This window comes from Manacus candei, unplaced genomic scaffold (genome assembly GCF_025592945.1).
Source record: "Manacus candei isolate 608988 ecotype Guabito, Panama unplaced genomic scaffold, ASM2559294v1 h1tg000037l, whole genome shotgun sequence".
In the NCBI taxonomy this organism is placed as follows: Eukaryota; Metazoa; Chordata; class Aves; order Passeriformes; family Pipridae; genus Manacus; species Manacus candei.
Window position 1 is genome coordinate 12,730,249 of NW_026138085.1, and position 15,969 is coordinate 12,746,217.

At 45.9% G+C, this 15,969-nt stretch overlaps 1 protein-coding gene across 2 annotated transcripts in view; it reads left to right on the top strand.

Annotated features, from left to right (window-relative positions):
• The window catches only part of GLRA1 (glycine receptor alpha 1), a 47,612-nt gene extending 31,850 nt beyond the window's left edge, over nucleotides 1–15,762 (top strand). Inside the window, exons 7-11 of one of the 2 annotated variants that reach the window (XM_051793459.1) lie at nucleotides 234–448; nucleotides 1,109–1,255; nucleotides 4,195–4,505; nucleotides 5,142–5,274; nucleotides 10,193–15,762. In XM_051793459.1, the coding sequence (XP_051649419.1) occupies nucleotides 234–448; nucleotides 1,109–1,255; nucleotides 4,195–4,505; nucleotides 5,142–5,274; nucleotides 10,193–10,333 (947 nt within the window). In that variant the 3' untranslated portion in view covers nucleotides 10,334–15,762. The remainder of the gene's footprint in view (nucleotides 1–233; nucleotides 449–1,108; nucleotides 1,256–4,194; nucleotides 4,506–5,141; nucleotides 5,275–10,192) is intronic. The other variant, XM_051793460.1, reaches the window with a different exon arrangement.
• Nucleotides 15,763–15,969: the final 207 nt, after the last annotated feature.

Sequence of the window (15,969 nt, forward strand, 5' to 3'; positions counted from 1 at the left end):
GGGAAGAATTTCTTCCTAATATCTAATCTAAACCTTCTCTCTTTCAGTTTGAAGTCATTTTCCTTTGTCCTGTCACCACATGCCCTTGCAGAACTGGGCAACAGCTGTTCATTTCCTCCTCTAACAAGACTCTGGTTCTAGGCAATGCAAGGAAAATCCTCAGACATTGGCTGAAAACAGGAGGCTCACCGTGCCTTACCAGTAATCTTCCATGTATCTCCTGTCCTCCTCAGGCAAGTTCACCTGTATAGAAGCTCGTTTCCACCTGGAGAGACAGATGGGCTATTACTTGATCCAGATGTACATCCCCAGCCTCCTTATTGTCATTCTGTCCTGGATCTCGTTCTGGATCAACATGGATGCTGCACCAGCTCGTGTTGGCCTGGGGATCACCACAGTGCTCACTATGACCACACAGAGCTCTGGTTCCCGAGCATCACTGCCCAAGGTAGGGAACAAACTTATCTTCACCAGAGGCAAAACATGCACCTTCTGGGGATAGCATATAAGTAAATCACCACGCAGATCCTCCTGCTCAACACAAGAGGTATTCTGCTGCCATTGCACTATTCCATCATAAGGGCAAACAGAAAAAATTCCAATCCCATCCTGAAAAGTTCTAGATTCTCTATGACTAGCAGTAAAACTTCCCCTCAAGATTCAGCACTCACCACAGCTCCCAGTAGCCAGGAGCACTGTACCATACAAACCCCTGCAACAAGCCACATGGACATGCCCTGTACATTTTAGCTTTTTAGTCAGTTGACCATCATACTTTTATAATAGTATTGAATTTCCCTTTATGAAGGGCCTCCATTATGATTAGATTGGATTACTAATTTTCTTGCACATAAAAAAGCACAATCAAAACCCGGATAAATTAAAAACTGTAGAATTATTGCTGCTTAAGAGACCAGGAGCAGTTTCAGTGAACTGATAATACGTTCATGTTAAGTGAACTAGATTCTGGTATCCAAGAGCAGATGTCAACCTTATCATGGCTTGGTCAACTCCTTCCAAAGACCTTAAAAGTAACACGTAAAACGGCAACAAAAAGGCATTTGGGTGAAGAAGCCATCCCGTCTCAGTCTCTTTTTCTGACTCCCAGGTGTCCTACGTGAAGGCCATAGACATCTGGATGGCTGTGTGCTTGCTGTTTGTGTTCTCTGCACTTCTAGAATATGCTGCTGTCAACTTCGTGTCTCGGCAGCACAAAGAGCTGCTCAGGTTCAGAAGGAAGAGGAGGCATCATAAGGTAATACATAAAGCATGAAGGACACAGCTGAAATCTCATCAGCTCCCAGCGAAGTCCTCAGTATGTGATCAGATGTTAGGGGGGGCTCACACATCAAAACCCAGAGTTACCTCAGTTAATTGTGTCTGTTCTAACAGCCTGCTGACCCCAGGGGTCCAGCAGGCTGGTTGTTGTTAGCCAGCCAAGTGGTCTAAGCCAAAAGAGTTGTTCACAACAGAACAATTCACACAGCAACGTTCTGGTCTGAGTTCTCCTCTTCAGAAGCTGCAGCCAGGGCTGGGGGGAGGCAGGCAGGGAGGTGTGAGGGATGTCTATCAGAGAACAGCATCCCCCCAACAAGGCAGCCTGCTTTAGCCTGGAGGTAAGTGACACCTCTTTTGTCTCTGTCATCTGTTCAAAAGCATCTGCTTCTCAGACTGACTGCAAATTCCTCTTGGAAGGAAATAGCTTTATTCTCAGCCTTAGCCTCGCTCCATGCTTACCTGCCATGGCTGATGCCAATCTGAGCGTGCGCTGCAATGACATGCATCTCCTGCAGCCAGGGCTCTACTGGCTTTTAGGCTGAGGTGCCACAGCAAAGACTTCACCTCACAGAATACACTAGAAAGAAACACAAAGGTGGCTGTGATCAAAGGCCAAAAACTTAAAGTTGTCCTTAATTAACTGGTAGGATCAGGAAGGCATTAGCAAATTTTCAGCCTGAGAGGCTGTCCTCAGGTTATTAAAAAACAGTACGTTTGCTAGGAAAGAAAAAACAAAGAAAATTTTGCTGATGAAAATCTCAAGTGAGCCCCTAGGTGACCACCAAGGTCTGCCTTAAATATTCCTCACAGGTAACAAGGAATATTGTTTATACCTTGTAGGTAAATTTGTCTACCCTCTATTTTAAAGAGTCGTCCACAATCCATCCCACCCAGAGACCTCCCACCCTTTCATTGCTTCACTGTCCCAGTGTTTAAAAGTCTTTCCCAAGGTCTAACCTGTCCTGTAGTAGTTCACAGTGTATGCTTGGAGAACTGCCCCCATTCCAATAGGAACTGAGGGCTGAGGAGCAGGAATCCCTGTATTGTTGTAGGTCTGTACATCCCTGTATTGTTTTTCCTCTCTCTGCCTCAGTCGTCTGATATGTAAAACAGGACATAATTGTTCACTTGTGTCCAACACAGTCAGGTCCAGGGAGGAAAAATGTGGGACAAATGCAAGGGAAAATAAGTAACAGATGAGACCATCAGCACCCATTGACTTTGTCTGACCAGAACAAGGTCCTGCCATCCCCAAATCAATGGAGGTAGTTTTGGTTCAGAAGGTGCAGCCCGTTGAATTGAGCCAAAGCTAAACCCACCCACATGGGTGCCTCACAGTGCATTTATCTCTTCATCTGGATTCAGGCATCCTGTCCCTGGATCTGTGCTGTTGTATGCAGATCAGTCTGTTGATAAAACAGTAAAGAGAAAAAAAGCCACTAGTACACAGACGAGTTAAAGAGATACTTGCCAGAACTGTTCCACTGAACACAAGGCTGCTAGTACACTCCCTGCCCAATCTCACAGAAATTTAATTGGAACAAAGCATAAACAAAACCACTTGCAAAATCGAAATGAACAAGGTTTGCAGGCTCATCAGAAAACTAAAATCTGACTGCTAATATGCAAATGGGTTAGTGCAGCTGCCAAAGAGCCTAATTGCTCTGTCCTGATGTCCTGACTTGTCTGGGTAGCTGTGCTTGGTTTAGGCATGACATGCCAGGCTAAAAACAAGTGAGATGTTGTAGTGGTCCGTGCTGGTGGAGGCAGCTGGGGAGAGGACAAGCCCATGCCCATACTTATTAGGTCTGCATCAAAACCTACTGGCTATTCTTCACAGCTCAATGTGCCAGACACAGTGCCATGGTCTGGCATTAATACCAGTGAATCCAGAAAAATCTGTTTCTGACTTTTGCCAGTTAGATGCAAGGTGCTAGCTTATCCTCATCCTTAGGAGTCTTTCTTCCTCTCTAAAAAAAACCCAACAAAACAAATCAACCTGTTGTCAGGTTTCACTTGGCCCTTTCCATTTTTGAGCCACCTCTTAACTTCTTCCCTCTGGGTGAGATTAGAGAGATCAGATAGACAGCTCTCTCCAAACTCATTCTGTCTGTATTTACTGGGGCACATGGGGAGACATAGGTCCTAGCACATAGGGACTGTAATGGTTACATCCCTCTGTTCAATAAAATAGGGCTAAATCATTCTGAGACACCAGTAAGATTTTCACCAAAAAAAAAGCCAGCAATAACATTCGCCTTTAAATTGGAAAATAAATTATTTTCTCAGTAATTGGCATTACCACAAGCAGCCACGTCTTAACATCAACCCACAGAAGGGCACTTCTGTTCCTCACCTAAAAGTTGGCTTGTGGGAAGGGCTGTGGGGCTGGAGGGGTCCCGTGGGCAGGCAAGCAGAGGGCTGGTTGCACGCTGGCTGCAGAGCTCTTTTCCTGGTCAGGTCTTGGCTCCTGCACATCCATGTAACTCTGTAGGAAGTCTCACACTGTAGCTTCAACTACATGAGTTACATGGAGCCCACTCCTTCTGGGCAAGCTGCAACTGCACAGGCAAAGCAAAGAAGGTGCTGATAGGAGGGGGGGGAGGGAGAGGCAGAAGCAAAACAGGGGATGCAATTGGAAAAATTAAAGCAGTATCATAAACCCTTCAATATGTCAAAGAGCTCAATGGGGTGGAAGTCAGTCCTGTTCTCCATGGGGTGCCTGGATCCCCTGATTTGCATCTGTGCATCACACAGCTGGCACCCCTCTATAAGGCTGAACTCCCAAGAGCAGGGGATTTGTCCAAGGGTGCTGAGGTCAGGGCATGGTGGGAGCATCTTTCCCGTGCAGAGCAGGAACCTGTCAGAGGAGAGCCTTATAGCGAGGGTGCACTGTCTATATCTCATTTTAAGTAGAGTCCCATGCTGAATCTGTTTCAGGAGGATGAAGCTGGTGAGGGCAGGTTCAACTTCACTGCCTACGGGATGGGACCAGCTTGCCTACAAGCCAAGGATGGCATCTCTGTCAAGGGTGCCAACAACAACAACACGGCCAACCCGGTGCCGCCGCCGTCCCGCTCGCCCGAGGAGATGCGGAAGCTCTTCATCCAGCGAGCCAAGAAGATCGACAAGATCTCCCGCATCGGCTTCCCCATGGCATTCCTCATCTTCAACATTTTCTACTGGATCATCTACAAGATCGTCCGCAGAGAGGACGTGCACAACCAGTGAGGGGAGGGGAGCAGCCGGGAGGGAGCGAGCAATCCTTTATATATGTGCAATAGCAATGCAGCAATGCATGAATTTAAGAATGCGGCAATATCTACTAAAAAAAAAAAAACATGGGGAGGGGGGCTGGGAGGGACTTTTAATCGTGTGAACTGAGGACAACTGGCACAGGGAGGAGAAAAGAAACTCTTGATCTTGGGAGTGCAGGGTGGGGGTTAGTTTTACAGCATAGGAAGGTTTGGATTGCTCCAGCAATCCAAGCAGTGTAATATAGTAATATATATTCATGCTTAATTATAATGCAAAAAGAAAACAATCAAAAAAAAAAAAAGAAGAAGAACAAAAAAAAAAAATCCTTTTTTTAGCCTATTAACAGCTTAGATTCTCAAGTCACTGGAATGATTCATAATTCCATGTGCAGAAACAACTGCAATTATGCTTTATCTGACTTTTGCTATAGAAAGGCCATACCAGTCAGGCACGTGGGGGAAAAAAGCCCTAACAAAAGGGGAAAAACACCTCAAGAAAATAATTCTATGCTTCTCTAGGTTTTGCACTTTGAAAACTAGATAGATGGGGAAACTTAAGAAAGAGGCTGCGGGTTGTTGTTTATTTTATATATTTACTTTTTTTAGTCATGGGTTTGCCGATCAAACACCTTGTGACTTTTGCATAGAGGAAAGCAAATACATTATCTCTCTCATCCCCATCAGAGAGCTTCCAAAGGAAACACAGGAAGGACATCAGGGCCTTCATCAGAAATCACAGGTACCTTCTGTCCTTTCAAACAACCTGGCAGAATTCGAGTCCCAGGAGGCAGAAATGCTATTCAGAATGCTAGAAATTATGAAGGGTTTTTCAAAATAGGGTTTCTTTCATTTGTTTTGGTTGGTTTTGTTTGTTTTTTTTCCAAACCCCTTTCTGCCATGTTTGTTTGCAATGGGGGGATGGAAGTGATTGTATTTAAAATATAGAGAAAACAGGCATCTTCTTGCCTTGTTGTGACAGGATCGGGCATGTGGCAATACTGTCAGTAAGGGGGGGGGGGGAAGGTGTGTATAGAGAGAGCAGCTCTTATTTTCAGACATTTCATAGCAGTAATATTAATAGTGAAGCTGGGTCAATGGACCCAAAACTATATTTTTGTATCTATTTTTGGTGCTGCATTTACCTTTAACGAGGATGGGAAGATGGAGCAGGCTGCTTTGCCCCTCTCTGCTACCTGGCAGAGGCTGGCACAGCTTGGTGGGGATGGGGAAAGGGTGGAGGGAGGTGGGAATGGGTGAGCAAAGGGGTTTCCCTTTGGCCAAGTGGTAGCACAGTTTGTATTGGTGTTTGGGGTAGGGGAGAATGTGCCAAACACCTCTAGGGTGTGACTTGAAAGCCTGGCTTGGGGCCAGTGGGCAAGTTAAGGGTTGGGTGTCCCACTTGCCTCTCTGGCACCCTGGGTGTGAGCTGGCTGCAGCACCCAGGGTGACTCAGCTGTGTTTGTTTGCACTTTAGTAAGGCAGATAAAAGAGACCACGAAGGAAGAGACAATCAGTCTGCACTGAAGCACTTGGGGTCAGGTCTGGGTTAGGCACTAAACAAAGGCAGAGAGACAAGTGGCACCCAAGGGAGGTTGGAGTCATGTTCAGCCACGGGTGTCCCAGCCAGCACAGCAAGAGGCAGGCATGAGAGAGGGCAGGGGAACCGGGGACCTGTGAGCTGTCCTACACAGGGATGGTGCCAAGTGGGCAAAGCCCAGAGAAAGCCCCAGGGCTCTCTTGGGCTGGGTAGGGGGACACCCATCTTTGAGGCTGCCAATTCAGCACCTTTCACCAGCACTAAATACACTTTATTTAAAGAGAGAAAAAAAAAATAAAAAAGAAAGAAACGAAGAAACAAAGGATAAGAATAGCAAGGGGAAAAAGGGAGAAAAAAGATAAAACGCGTGGTGGTTACTGTGTGGACTAGGGCAAACAGCAGCATTTCCTAATATTTTGGCAAAAGCCAGCCAGCTTTCTGAGTCCCTTTGTGCTGCTGAGATAGGGAAAAGTCACACCACACGAGTGTGAATCAGTACATGAGCCCCTTCCCTCCACTGGAGCAGCAGGAAACCCGTGGGCTGAGGATTTCTGCTTCCCCTGGCAGACAGTGCTTTCCCAAGCAGAGAGATCTCAAGCTGTCAAGCAGAGGCGTTTTTTGATGCTAGGACAACGTCCCGAGCCTTGGCTGGAGCCCAAGTCTGCTGCTGGCTCTGGGTTTGCTTGCTGAATTATTGAACTCTCCCGGCGTGCGCGCCGGCCGGCCGTGCCAGCTGCGGTTTGCGCGATCGCTTCAAACGGCGTGTCCTTGTCTGAGATGAAAGGCAAATCCAGGGAATTTCCTCTCCTGCCCGGCAGCAGGGCAGAGTCTTGGCAGCCCGTGCACCACAGCTCCTTCCTCACGCAGGTGAATGACTGCAAATTGCTGTCCTTTGGGAAAAAAGAAGGTCCTGCCTGGATGCCCAGATCTCGCACTTTGGAGTCGGGCAATCTGGCTGTGGTTCACACACCTTCAGTCTCCCCTGGCTACCCAGGGTGGCTCCCAGGGCACAGCCAGCTGCAGTGCTGTGGGTTTCCTTCCTGACTGCAGCTGCCCTAAGGAGTTGCCTGTAGGTTAAGAAATCCCATGCACCATCCTCCCACCCAACCGAGTTTTGATCCTACATCCCGAGGGCAAGAGCAGAGCAAGGAGAAGGAAGACATTTCCACCTCACTTCACTCTGCTCCAGCTCAAGACTGAAGAATCCTGTGTTCATCCTACACCTACTGTTGCAGATGCAGTTACACTCACAGTTGCTGCTTCACTAGAGCTCCAGTGCCACTTCTTGGCACGGAGTAAGGCCAGAGGATGGCAATTAGGGACTCAAAATCATCAGAAAGATGCTTATGTTTCCTGCCCATACAGAAGCACTTCAGCTGCTAGTAGAGCCCAGGGAGTTTAGGGACTAAAATAAGAAGGCTTACCAGCCTGCCTTTGCTTCCAGTTCAGCTCTGCCAAACACTGGGCACATTTGACGCCCACCACACCCAGCATTATTTTCTCTTCTTAAGCAGCCAGTTTCCATTTGAGCCATCTTCCAGCTCCAGGGCTGCCTGCGCAGTGACAGCCAGCAGCACTCACATCCCAACAGGAAACACGCAGGGATCTTGGTAAAGGTGTGACTGTGCTGAGATAACTGTCCCAGGGATGTCCTGCCAGAGAGTTTCACCATAGGCAAGACTTTAGACTGTTCTAGGAGCCCCTGGCAAGTCTGTGCAGTTTTCAAAATCAAACATTTTTCTCTGTTTGTACTAGGTTGTGTTTAGTCTCTGTATTGCAAAAGAACTCACTTTGATAACCTATCTCATCTTCAAAGTAGGATGCTTGGACAGTGCCAGCAATTATATTTATTAGTGAGAATGCAGGGTAGCTTCCAGGAATATTGATGGAATTTAACTTTGCAATTATTATCTCTTCTTAAGAACAAGGCTCAGAAGAAAAACCTCTGAATAAAACAGAGGTTTGATCTGGCAGTAAAGAGACAAAATCAGGTCCTAATTCAGTTGGATTCTTTGGAAAAAGAGAGCTGTATCCCAAATAATATTATTTCCAGATGTTGCTGGAGGTTTATCACTTCATGAGCAGGAATTCTTTTTCCTTAGACATAAATATAACTGTTGAGAATAAATAAAAAAAAAAAAGCTGGATAAACTTACTATTTTTTGATCAGGTAGAAGAGTTTTTCCCACTTTAATTCCTGATTAAAGTGGCTTTCCATCTGGGATCACGGTACCATGGAAATCAGAGAGGAGCTGAACAGGGTCCAGGGCAGAGCAGAGAGCATGTGGGCTGCTGCAGATTGCAGGGCTTGGCCTTGACCCTGGCCAAGCACCAGCTGCCTGTGAACAGCTGCTCCGTGGCTCTGGTACTGCCCTAATTCTCCTGTCCTAGAGGCCTTTGCTGGTCAGGGCTGGGGGACTTTGCTCCTAAAAACATCAAACAATTTCAAATGCTGAATATTCTCACAGCCTCTAAACAGGAACATTTTTTGTTTTGTTTTCCTCAGACTTTTCCGGAAGTTTTTTCTTATTCTTTTGCCCCTTCTAAGATCTTTAATTTTAAAGCAAATCAAAGACAATTCAAATTACACTGTTGATTGCCCTTTATTGCGATTTAAAGACCTCGGTTTCTGGTGGAAAAAAGGTTAGAAACATTTAGAGTGTATATTTTTAAAAAGAAAGGAACATATGAAAGGAGAAAAAGCTATTTTCAAAGGTGCCATATTTTTCACAGATTGTATAGAATCATATTTTTGTACTGTACTACCATTACTTAATAAAACATAGTTCTTATCCCTGTGCCAAAGACAGACAATCTCTTTCAATACCCCATTCTTTACTCCAAAACCTTGCTACTGGCAGCAGTGGGTAACACAACACGGACCTCTGCTACCAAAAGCCCCCCAGTGTAGCTGCAGGTCTGGGTCATTGCCTCCCACATGGACATTGTTCATCTCCTGTCTGGGTGACTGCAGGCAGCACGTCCTGCCCTGCTGCAGCATCCCACAGAGCTCAGCAAGGGAAGTATCTAATCCACTCCCTGCTTGGAAGCACTCACACACTCCTATCTTCTTCTCAAAAAGAGGTGGATGGAAGGGGCATCTTGTGCTGCTCCTACTTCATTAGATTTCCATCATTTTTATGGAGACAGTACATTAGTAGTTAAATAGAAAATTGAGATACAGGATTGTTCTTCAGGGTGCTAGGATGGGCACCAAAGCAGAAACTCATTAATTTTAGCATCTTAAATTATTTCACGTTCTTTAAGTCTTCCCATTCCCTTCTCTCTTTCTCCTTAACAATTATTTCTTAAGGGCAGTTACACATCTCTTGCTTAAATGAACCTACACAAGCCTCTCACTTCATTCAAGTCTATTGTACTTTTCTGCATTCATCTCCTCTCGTTTACCACCTGAATGTTCACTCCTGTGGGGCTCAGCTCCTCAGCTCTGCAGCCTTTGAAGGGCCTGGCACAGATCAGTGTCTTGGGAAATGCAGAGCAAAATACAGGACTAAAACCATTCCCCCTAAGCAGGCAGGGTAACAGCTACCAAGGAAGTGCTTTCACAGCCAAGCATGAGGAGGACTCCAGGGGAATGTGAGGGTAGCCAATAAGGGCTTTTTTGACCGTGCTCTGTAAAAGTAAAGCAGCATAAGTCAGAGAGAACGCAGTCTTTGGGGCTATTATCCCTCTAGGGCTCCATGTTTTACAGTGATCCAGCTACACAGCAGCTGTTTATTGGAAATCAGGTTCTTGTATTCCCAGTCTCCTTCTCCCGTGGTGTGTAGCAAAGGGCCCCACAGGAAATGAGCTGCAGTGAACCAGGCGAGGTGTAAGGAGCTGCTGCACATTTTGCACAGAGCATCCACTCGGAGCTACTCCAGGCTCTGCCTGCAGGTGTTTGCACTGGATGAGACATTCTCCTCTGAGAACTGCTGGGATGAGCAGCCCTTGGGTGATCCCACCCTGCAGGACCATTGAAGTGCACAGCCCAGGCTAGGGGTACTGGAGGTAGCTTAATAGTGGAAAGCACAGGCTGAACCAGGTGAGGACTCCCAACCTGTGAGCTCCCTTGCAGTGGGCATCCCATGCACTGGAATTATGACCCTTTTGTTTGCAGGTTCTACAGCCTTCCTTGTTCATCTTTTCCCTCACTCACCCTACCACATTGTCCCACCATCATGCTGCCTGCTGCTGTAACATGGGAAAAGACACAAACCACATGTCAGGCTACAAGGAGAAGGATGACTTCAGTCCCTAGCAGAGGAAATTACTGGTTAAATTGCCAAATGAGGATCCTGGCAAAGACCAGCAGAGAAGGGAAAGGGAAAGGAAAAGCAATAGGAGAGGTTTGTTTGCATGCCACATTGCTCCTGGCATTCAAGGCAGACAGTGGTAACAGGTATGGTGCAAGGCAGCAGGAATTATGAGACCGTATTAAATAATAAGACCATCAAGTTTAGCAAACCCAAGCTGAAGTCCTCATGCACTTTACTGCCAGGTTTCTGAGTAGAAATTATAAGGGAGTCTTATGTTTGTGATATTCCTGCTCCTGGCTCTATCACAGAGAGAGTGCTGAAGCCCACCCTGGGACAGGGCTGGCTCCCAGCAGTGCTGGAGATGGGTCAGCCATGGTTTGACCCAGACCATGCACAGAGAGAGTGAACAGATGGAACAGATTCAGCACAAGGGGATGTTGCCACTTTGGGGAAAGGCAGGGATTGCTTCATCTTGGCTTAACAATCCCTGCAGCACTCAAAGCATTGCTGCTGGGGCTCACAGGCTCTGCTTAGTGCTGCCACAAAAAGCACATGGGAGAGGGACCTCAGCAGTCTCCTGAGAGCAGCAGTTCCAGCAAGAGGATACAAATGCTGTTCCCAGCCTGAGGGTCAAACATGTCAGCACTTCCAGTATAAAATCATCCATGTTTTTCTGGGAAGGGGACGACACCAGCATAAATAAGCCATCAGTCTGGTCTGAAATTAGCTTTTATTTATAGACTTGCCACTTGAATTGCATAAGTAGCTCAAGCCAAACAAGGACACCCTCCTCACCTATCCAGGGAACTGGGGCATGAGGTACTGTCATTAACTACGTGCTCAGGCTGCGAGTGTGTCACTGCTGTGGCAGGTGAGTCAAGCTTGGCAGGGACAGGTAGGGCTGCCTGGAGCTGCCAAGTCTCAGGGGCGTAGAGCTTGCAGGAAGTTTTGCTGTTAAGGCTTTTGGGAAGCTGGTCCCAGGACTGTTAGCACTGTAGCAAATCCCCTTCCCCAGAGGATCTGTGGGAAGACGTGTCTGCCTTATCCAGGCACTTGGTGACACTGAGGCACTGCTGGGTTACCTGTGTGACAAAACCATGAATCAGGCTTGAGGCTGCAGACCAGCTGAGCCAGTTGGCCTGGGTTAAATACACCACAGAATTTGGGCACTAAATTACAGCTCCAGGTTCAAGCCTGAATCAACCTTGCAGTGATGACACCCTCACGGTCACAATTACAGTGGACACCTGATAATTGCTTAAGTCAGCATTGCCCTGTCATAACCCTGCAGAGATCAACAGGGCATGACTTCCAGTGATAGCAGAACTGGGGCCAGGGCTCCAGTGTTTCTTGCTTGACACCTAGTCCCCAAACACTGACTTTTACTGGACTAAAACTATGCAACATTGAAGAGATTGTGCCACGGGCAGTGCCTTAGCCACCTCTCCTGGATATGCACATACACGCGTTCAGAAGTATCCTCTTCACAGTTACTTGTGATGGGCTAAAGAACCAACACGAGTTCCTGAAGAGCAGGACCAGCTCTGGAGCTTGTGATGTGCCACAGGAGGACACAGCTGTGTTGTGACCACAGCTTTTCAGCCAGGTCTGCTCTGCTGAGGCTGCAGTGTTAGAGAGCAGAGGAGTCCCAACAGTTCAACTCCCTAGCCAAGAGCAGAGTGAAGGCAGGGATCTGAAATGAGAAAGGAAGAACAGATCATGGCTTCTGTAAGGCAGAGGAGCCTGTAGTACTTACTCCTTGCTGTAGTTAAGTGCAGTCACAATTGCAACCTGTCCATATGGTCTTCCTGGGAGTCAAGGCTCTAAATACTGCTGCTTATTCCTTGAGGGGTTGGAAAGAATTCACGAGGCTTGACTTGTCCCATGGAAGAAGAGATATGGTACAGCATGGGCAGTGTCACCTCTAAAAACAGAGCTTGAGAGACCAGCAAATAAAGACAGGAAGAGGATAAGGGGCAGCCTCTGTAACATAGAAGTGGTGCTGGAAATGCATCTCACTGAACAACTGCACACCAGGGTACATCCCTCACAGGCAGGAGTAGAATGAACAATCCTGGCAAGTCCTTGATCAGATGCATGCCTCCACTTGCCATCAATCCCACTTTTGATCAGGATAAATAGAATAAATATAAAACCTCAAACAAATAAAAAACCATCACTAGTGAATTAGCTATTGATACATCCTCTCCTTACCATTTTGTTTAAGTGACCATGGCCAGTCCTACTGGTCACAGCAGTAGAGCTCAGCTGTACAAGAGATGCTCAGCTAGAGCCTGACCCAAAAAAATCTTAGCAGAAGGGAGCAGAAGTTTCTTTGCCTTGTGCTTGTCTAGTCCAGGAAACAACTGAACCAGGGCTTTGAAACACTCTGCCCTGCCTACATTGAATTAATATCTTTCCTTTCTGTCCCACTCTTCCCAAATCTGCTTATGTTTCTATTCAAAACACTTGCATTCTTCCAATTCCAGGGTTAGATCAGAAGAGAAAATAAGCTCAGAAACAGCATGGACCAAACTGACAAATCCCCAAGTTAACCTACTCAAAGTGGAAAACTGTACAAACAGCATCTCCACCCCCAGGCTGATGTTCCACACTCCTCCACCCCCTTCACAGCCCTCCAGCCCTGAGCAAGGTAACTAAACTTGACAGGGTTGTTGGAAAAACACACAGTTCAGAATCATAATTGATACATCCCTCCTTAAATCAGCTCACAGCAGCAGGTTAATCTGGGGATCTGTCAGCTTTGGGAGTGCCCAAATTGTAACTTTTGGGAAGCAAACATTAAGATCCAAACAGTGATGTTGTGTGAGAATTTGAGAAACAGGTAAGCAATCCCTTCCCCTCGCTGGGAAGAGTGACCTGAGTGACCTGTTGTGCTTGAACTCTGCCTCTGAGCTCCATCTCGCTGCTCGGTGCAAGGTCAGAGCATCTCACTGTACAAGCAGCACGGCGCTCCCTGGGCCTGGGGCGGGAGGTCAGGGGACACCAGCAGCTCCAGAGGCACAGGAGATGCTATTAAGGCACAAAGGCCAGGGGACTTAACTCACCACATGCATGTGGAATTAATTATCCTGAAAAATGCACCGCTTGGAGCATCTCAAGCCTACTGTGAAATAGAATTCGTGCATAAAAAGATAAGTCTGTGTGGTTCCCAAGTCTGGTCACGACACGCTGCCAGCACTAATCATGGCCAGAGCTCACCTCTTCTTTATGGACTTACCAAGCTGCAGCAAAGAGATGACTGTTTCAAAAGAACTGAAACAGAAGGCAACTGTGCTAAAAGCCATTCCCATATCTGTGTGTGAGATACAGCGAAACTTCAGCCAATTAAGAGACTAACAGAGAGATGTAAAGGCGAAGCAACACACTACGGACTTCAGCCAAAAATGGCCTGACATGCAAAGGTCACTGCATTTCATCGCAGTTTACCATCCCTGCAGCATTGGTGACACCCTCCTGGAAGCAGCCTTTGAATCCTGATGATGCACAAGCCTGTCCAAAGCTGCTGTTTGTGACCACCCACCCGAGATCAAACCACAGTCACGGGCAGGCTAAACACCATCGTGGACAGGGACATTTTATGGACTGTTCTCCCTCACATTCTACCACAGTGTACAGCATATCATGCTTATTATATTACAAGTGATGAGTAATGAAAAACTTACACTTAAGTGATATAAAAAAAGAGGGGAGGACCCAGGAATTTCTCCCGTCCAACTATAAACGCACATCCATTTACATTGTTTTGTAAATGAATTTAGAAAGAAAAATAAAAATACTAAGATATTTCCCTTCAGGACAACCATTGCACATTTGGTTTTACTTTGGAGGGAAGATACAAACACACACAGCAGGAATACTTTCCAGTTGAAAACATGCAAAATAAATAGAAGTGGGAACAGTTCAGCACCTAGAGAGTGTTTTCCTTGTGTCCTTGATAAACATTTTCTCAGCTTCCCTCAGCATTCACCTCAAAAGTCCAACCCTCAAAATCTGCTATCTAGGAAGAACATCTCCCAAAAATACCTTTTGAAAGAAAGCCTATTAAGCAGTGGCATTGTTCTGCCCCGTTTTCTGTATCACTCCCATCTGCAAGCCATTTGTATGAAGAAAATCTTTGTTTCCAAAGCTTGGCTTACTGAGGTTCATTTGTTCCAAAACACAACAGCTCTTGACGCTGTTTATACCAAGGGCAGCCAAGGGCTGGGCTGGCTCAGTGTGAGACGTTACTGGGTGCCCCATCCCTCTGCCAGCAGTCACTGTCCCCCCCGGGAGAGCAATACCAGTCACCCTCCACTCAGGGTAAGAACGTGGGGTTTGCCAGCACAGACCCAGACGTGGGCTGTGGGACAGACCCTCCTGCAAAGGGGGAGGACAGACCACCGAGGATTAGACCCTCTTGACGTGTCCACCGTGGCCCATTTATCAGTGCTCTTTTGTAAATACCAGATCCACATTTGAACGATTTATGTGGGGGTTTGTGTGCTTGCTAAAAAAAAGATAAATCAGGATACAGATATTTTCTCAAGCTTGATCATAATCAGGAAAGGATGGCAACAAGGTTGGAGTGTTTTCCTTCTTCAGTCTTATCAAGACCTCAGAAGGAAACGGTGGCACTAAACTGGCCTAATTTGATCAACTTTTCGGCACAGAAAAAAGGAGCAGCTGCTGTTAATAGAACAAAACTCATCTCCCTCTAACTTCACATAAGCCTCTTTAAAACAGACAATGAAATAGTTGATATTCAGCTGTTTTCATCTTCTGCCTTGCAAGGTGGGTGCCAAAATATCCACATCTCACAGGAGATAATCAGAAAAGTATTCACAGAGTAAGAATTAATCCTTGGAGTTAGGGAGAAGGGAGAGAGAAGTGGGCAATTCAAGTGCTCTCTGAGTGCCTCTATTAGTTCACTAACACAGGTTTCAAAAAAGAATGGAAAAGTCAATGCTTATTAATTTTCATGCTACTTTCCCTTCAAGAATAGAGGAGAGACTAGAGAAATACAAAATATAAAGTGCACCCATGCTTAAAACTTAGGATGTAAAATTCTTCAAAAGGAATAAACTAGATTAATCATGAAGTACTTACGCGTCTTCTCCCTGTCCACCTTAAAAAGGGACCTCCCTGTCTTTTCTATGTGGATTTATTATATATAGCTACATATAAATATATACATACACAAAATTGGTATGGCCTTACACTCCATTTAAGGATATTTTGCTACACTGGTCAGAGTGCAGAGCAATTGCTTCCTTCAAATCAGTATTTTTACATCATGATGAAATAAATCTGTAACTTAGACCATTTGCATGACCACACAGACACTGTGGCAGATTATTTTTCTGGCTTGTAAAAAAGATTTTAAAACAGAAGTTCTATTTCAGCAGTTTGAAGATGGAATGTAAAGTTTCTGCCGTTAAATGTATATAAAATATATTTATTGAATCATACATTCATGCTGATTCTAATAAAAAAAAATTAAAGATTTTTCTGAAATTCTCTCCATGGATTTTTAGTGCTGGAGGTTCCACACTGCAGCCCACACTGCTGCTACATTAGTGCTAACACATTTCATGAAAATATGGCAAAAGACCAGTTTTATCATTAAGCCTTTTAT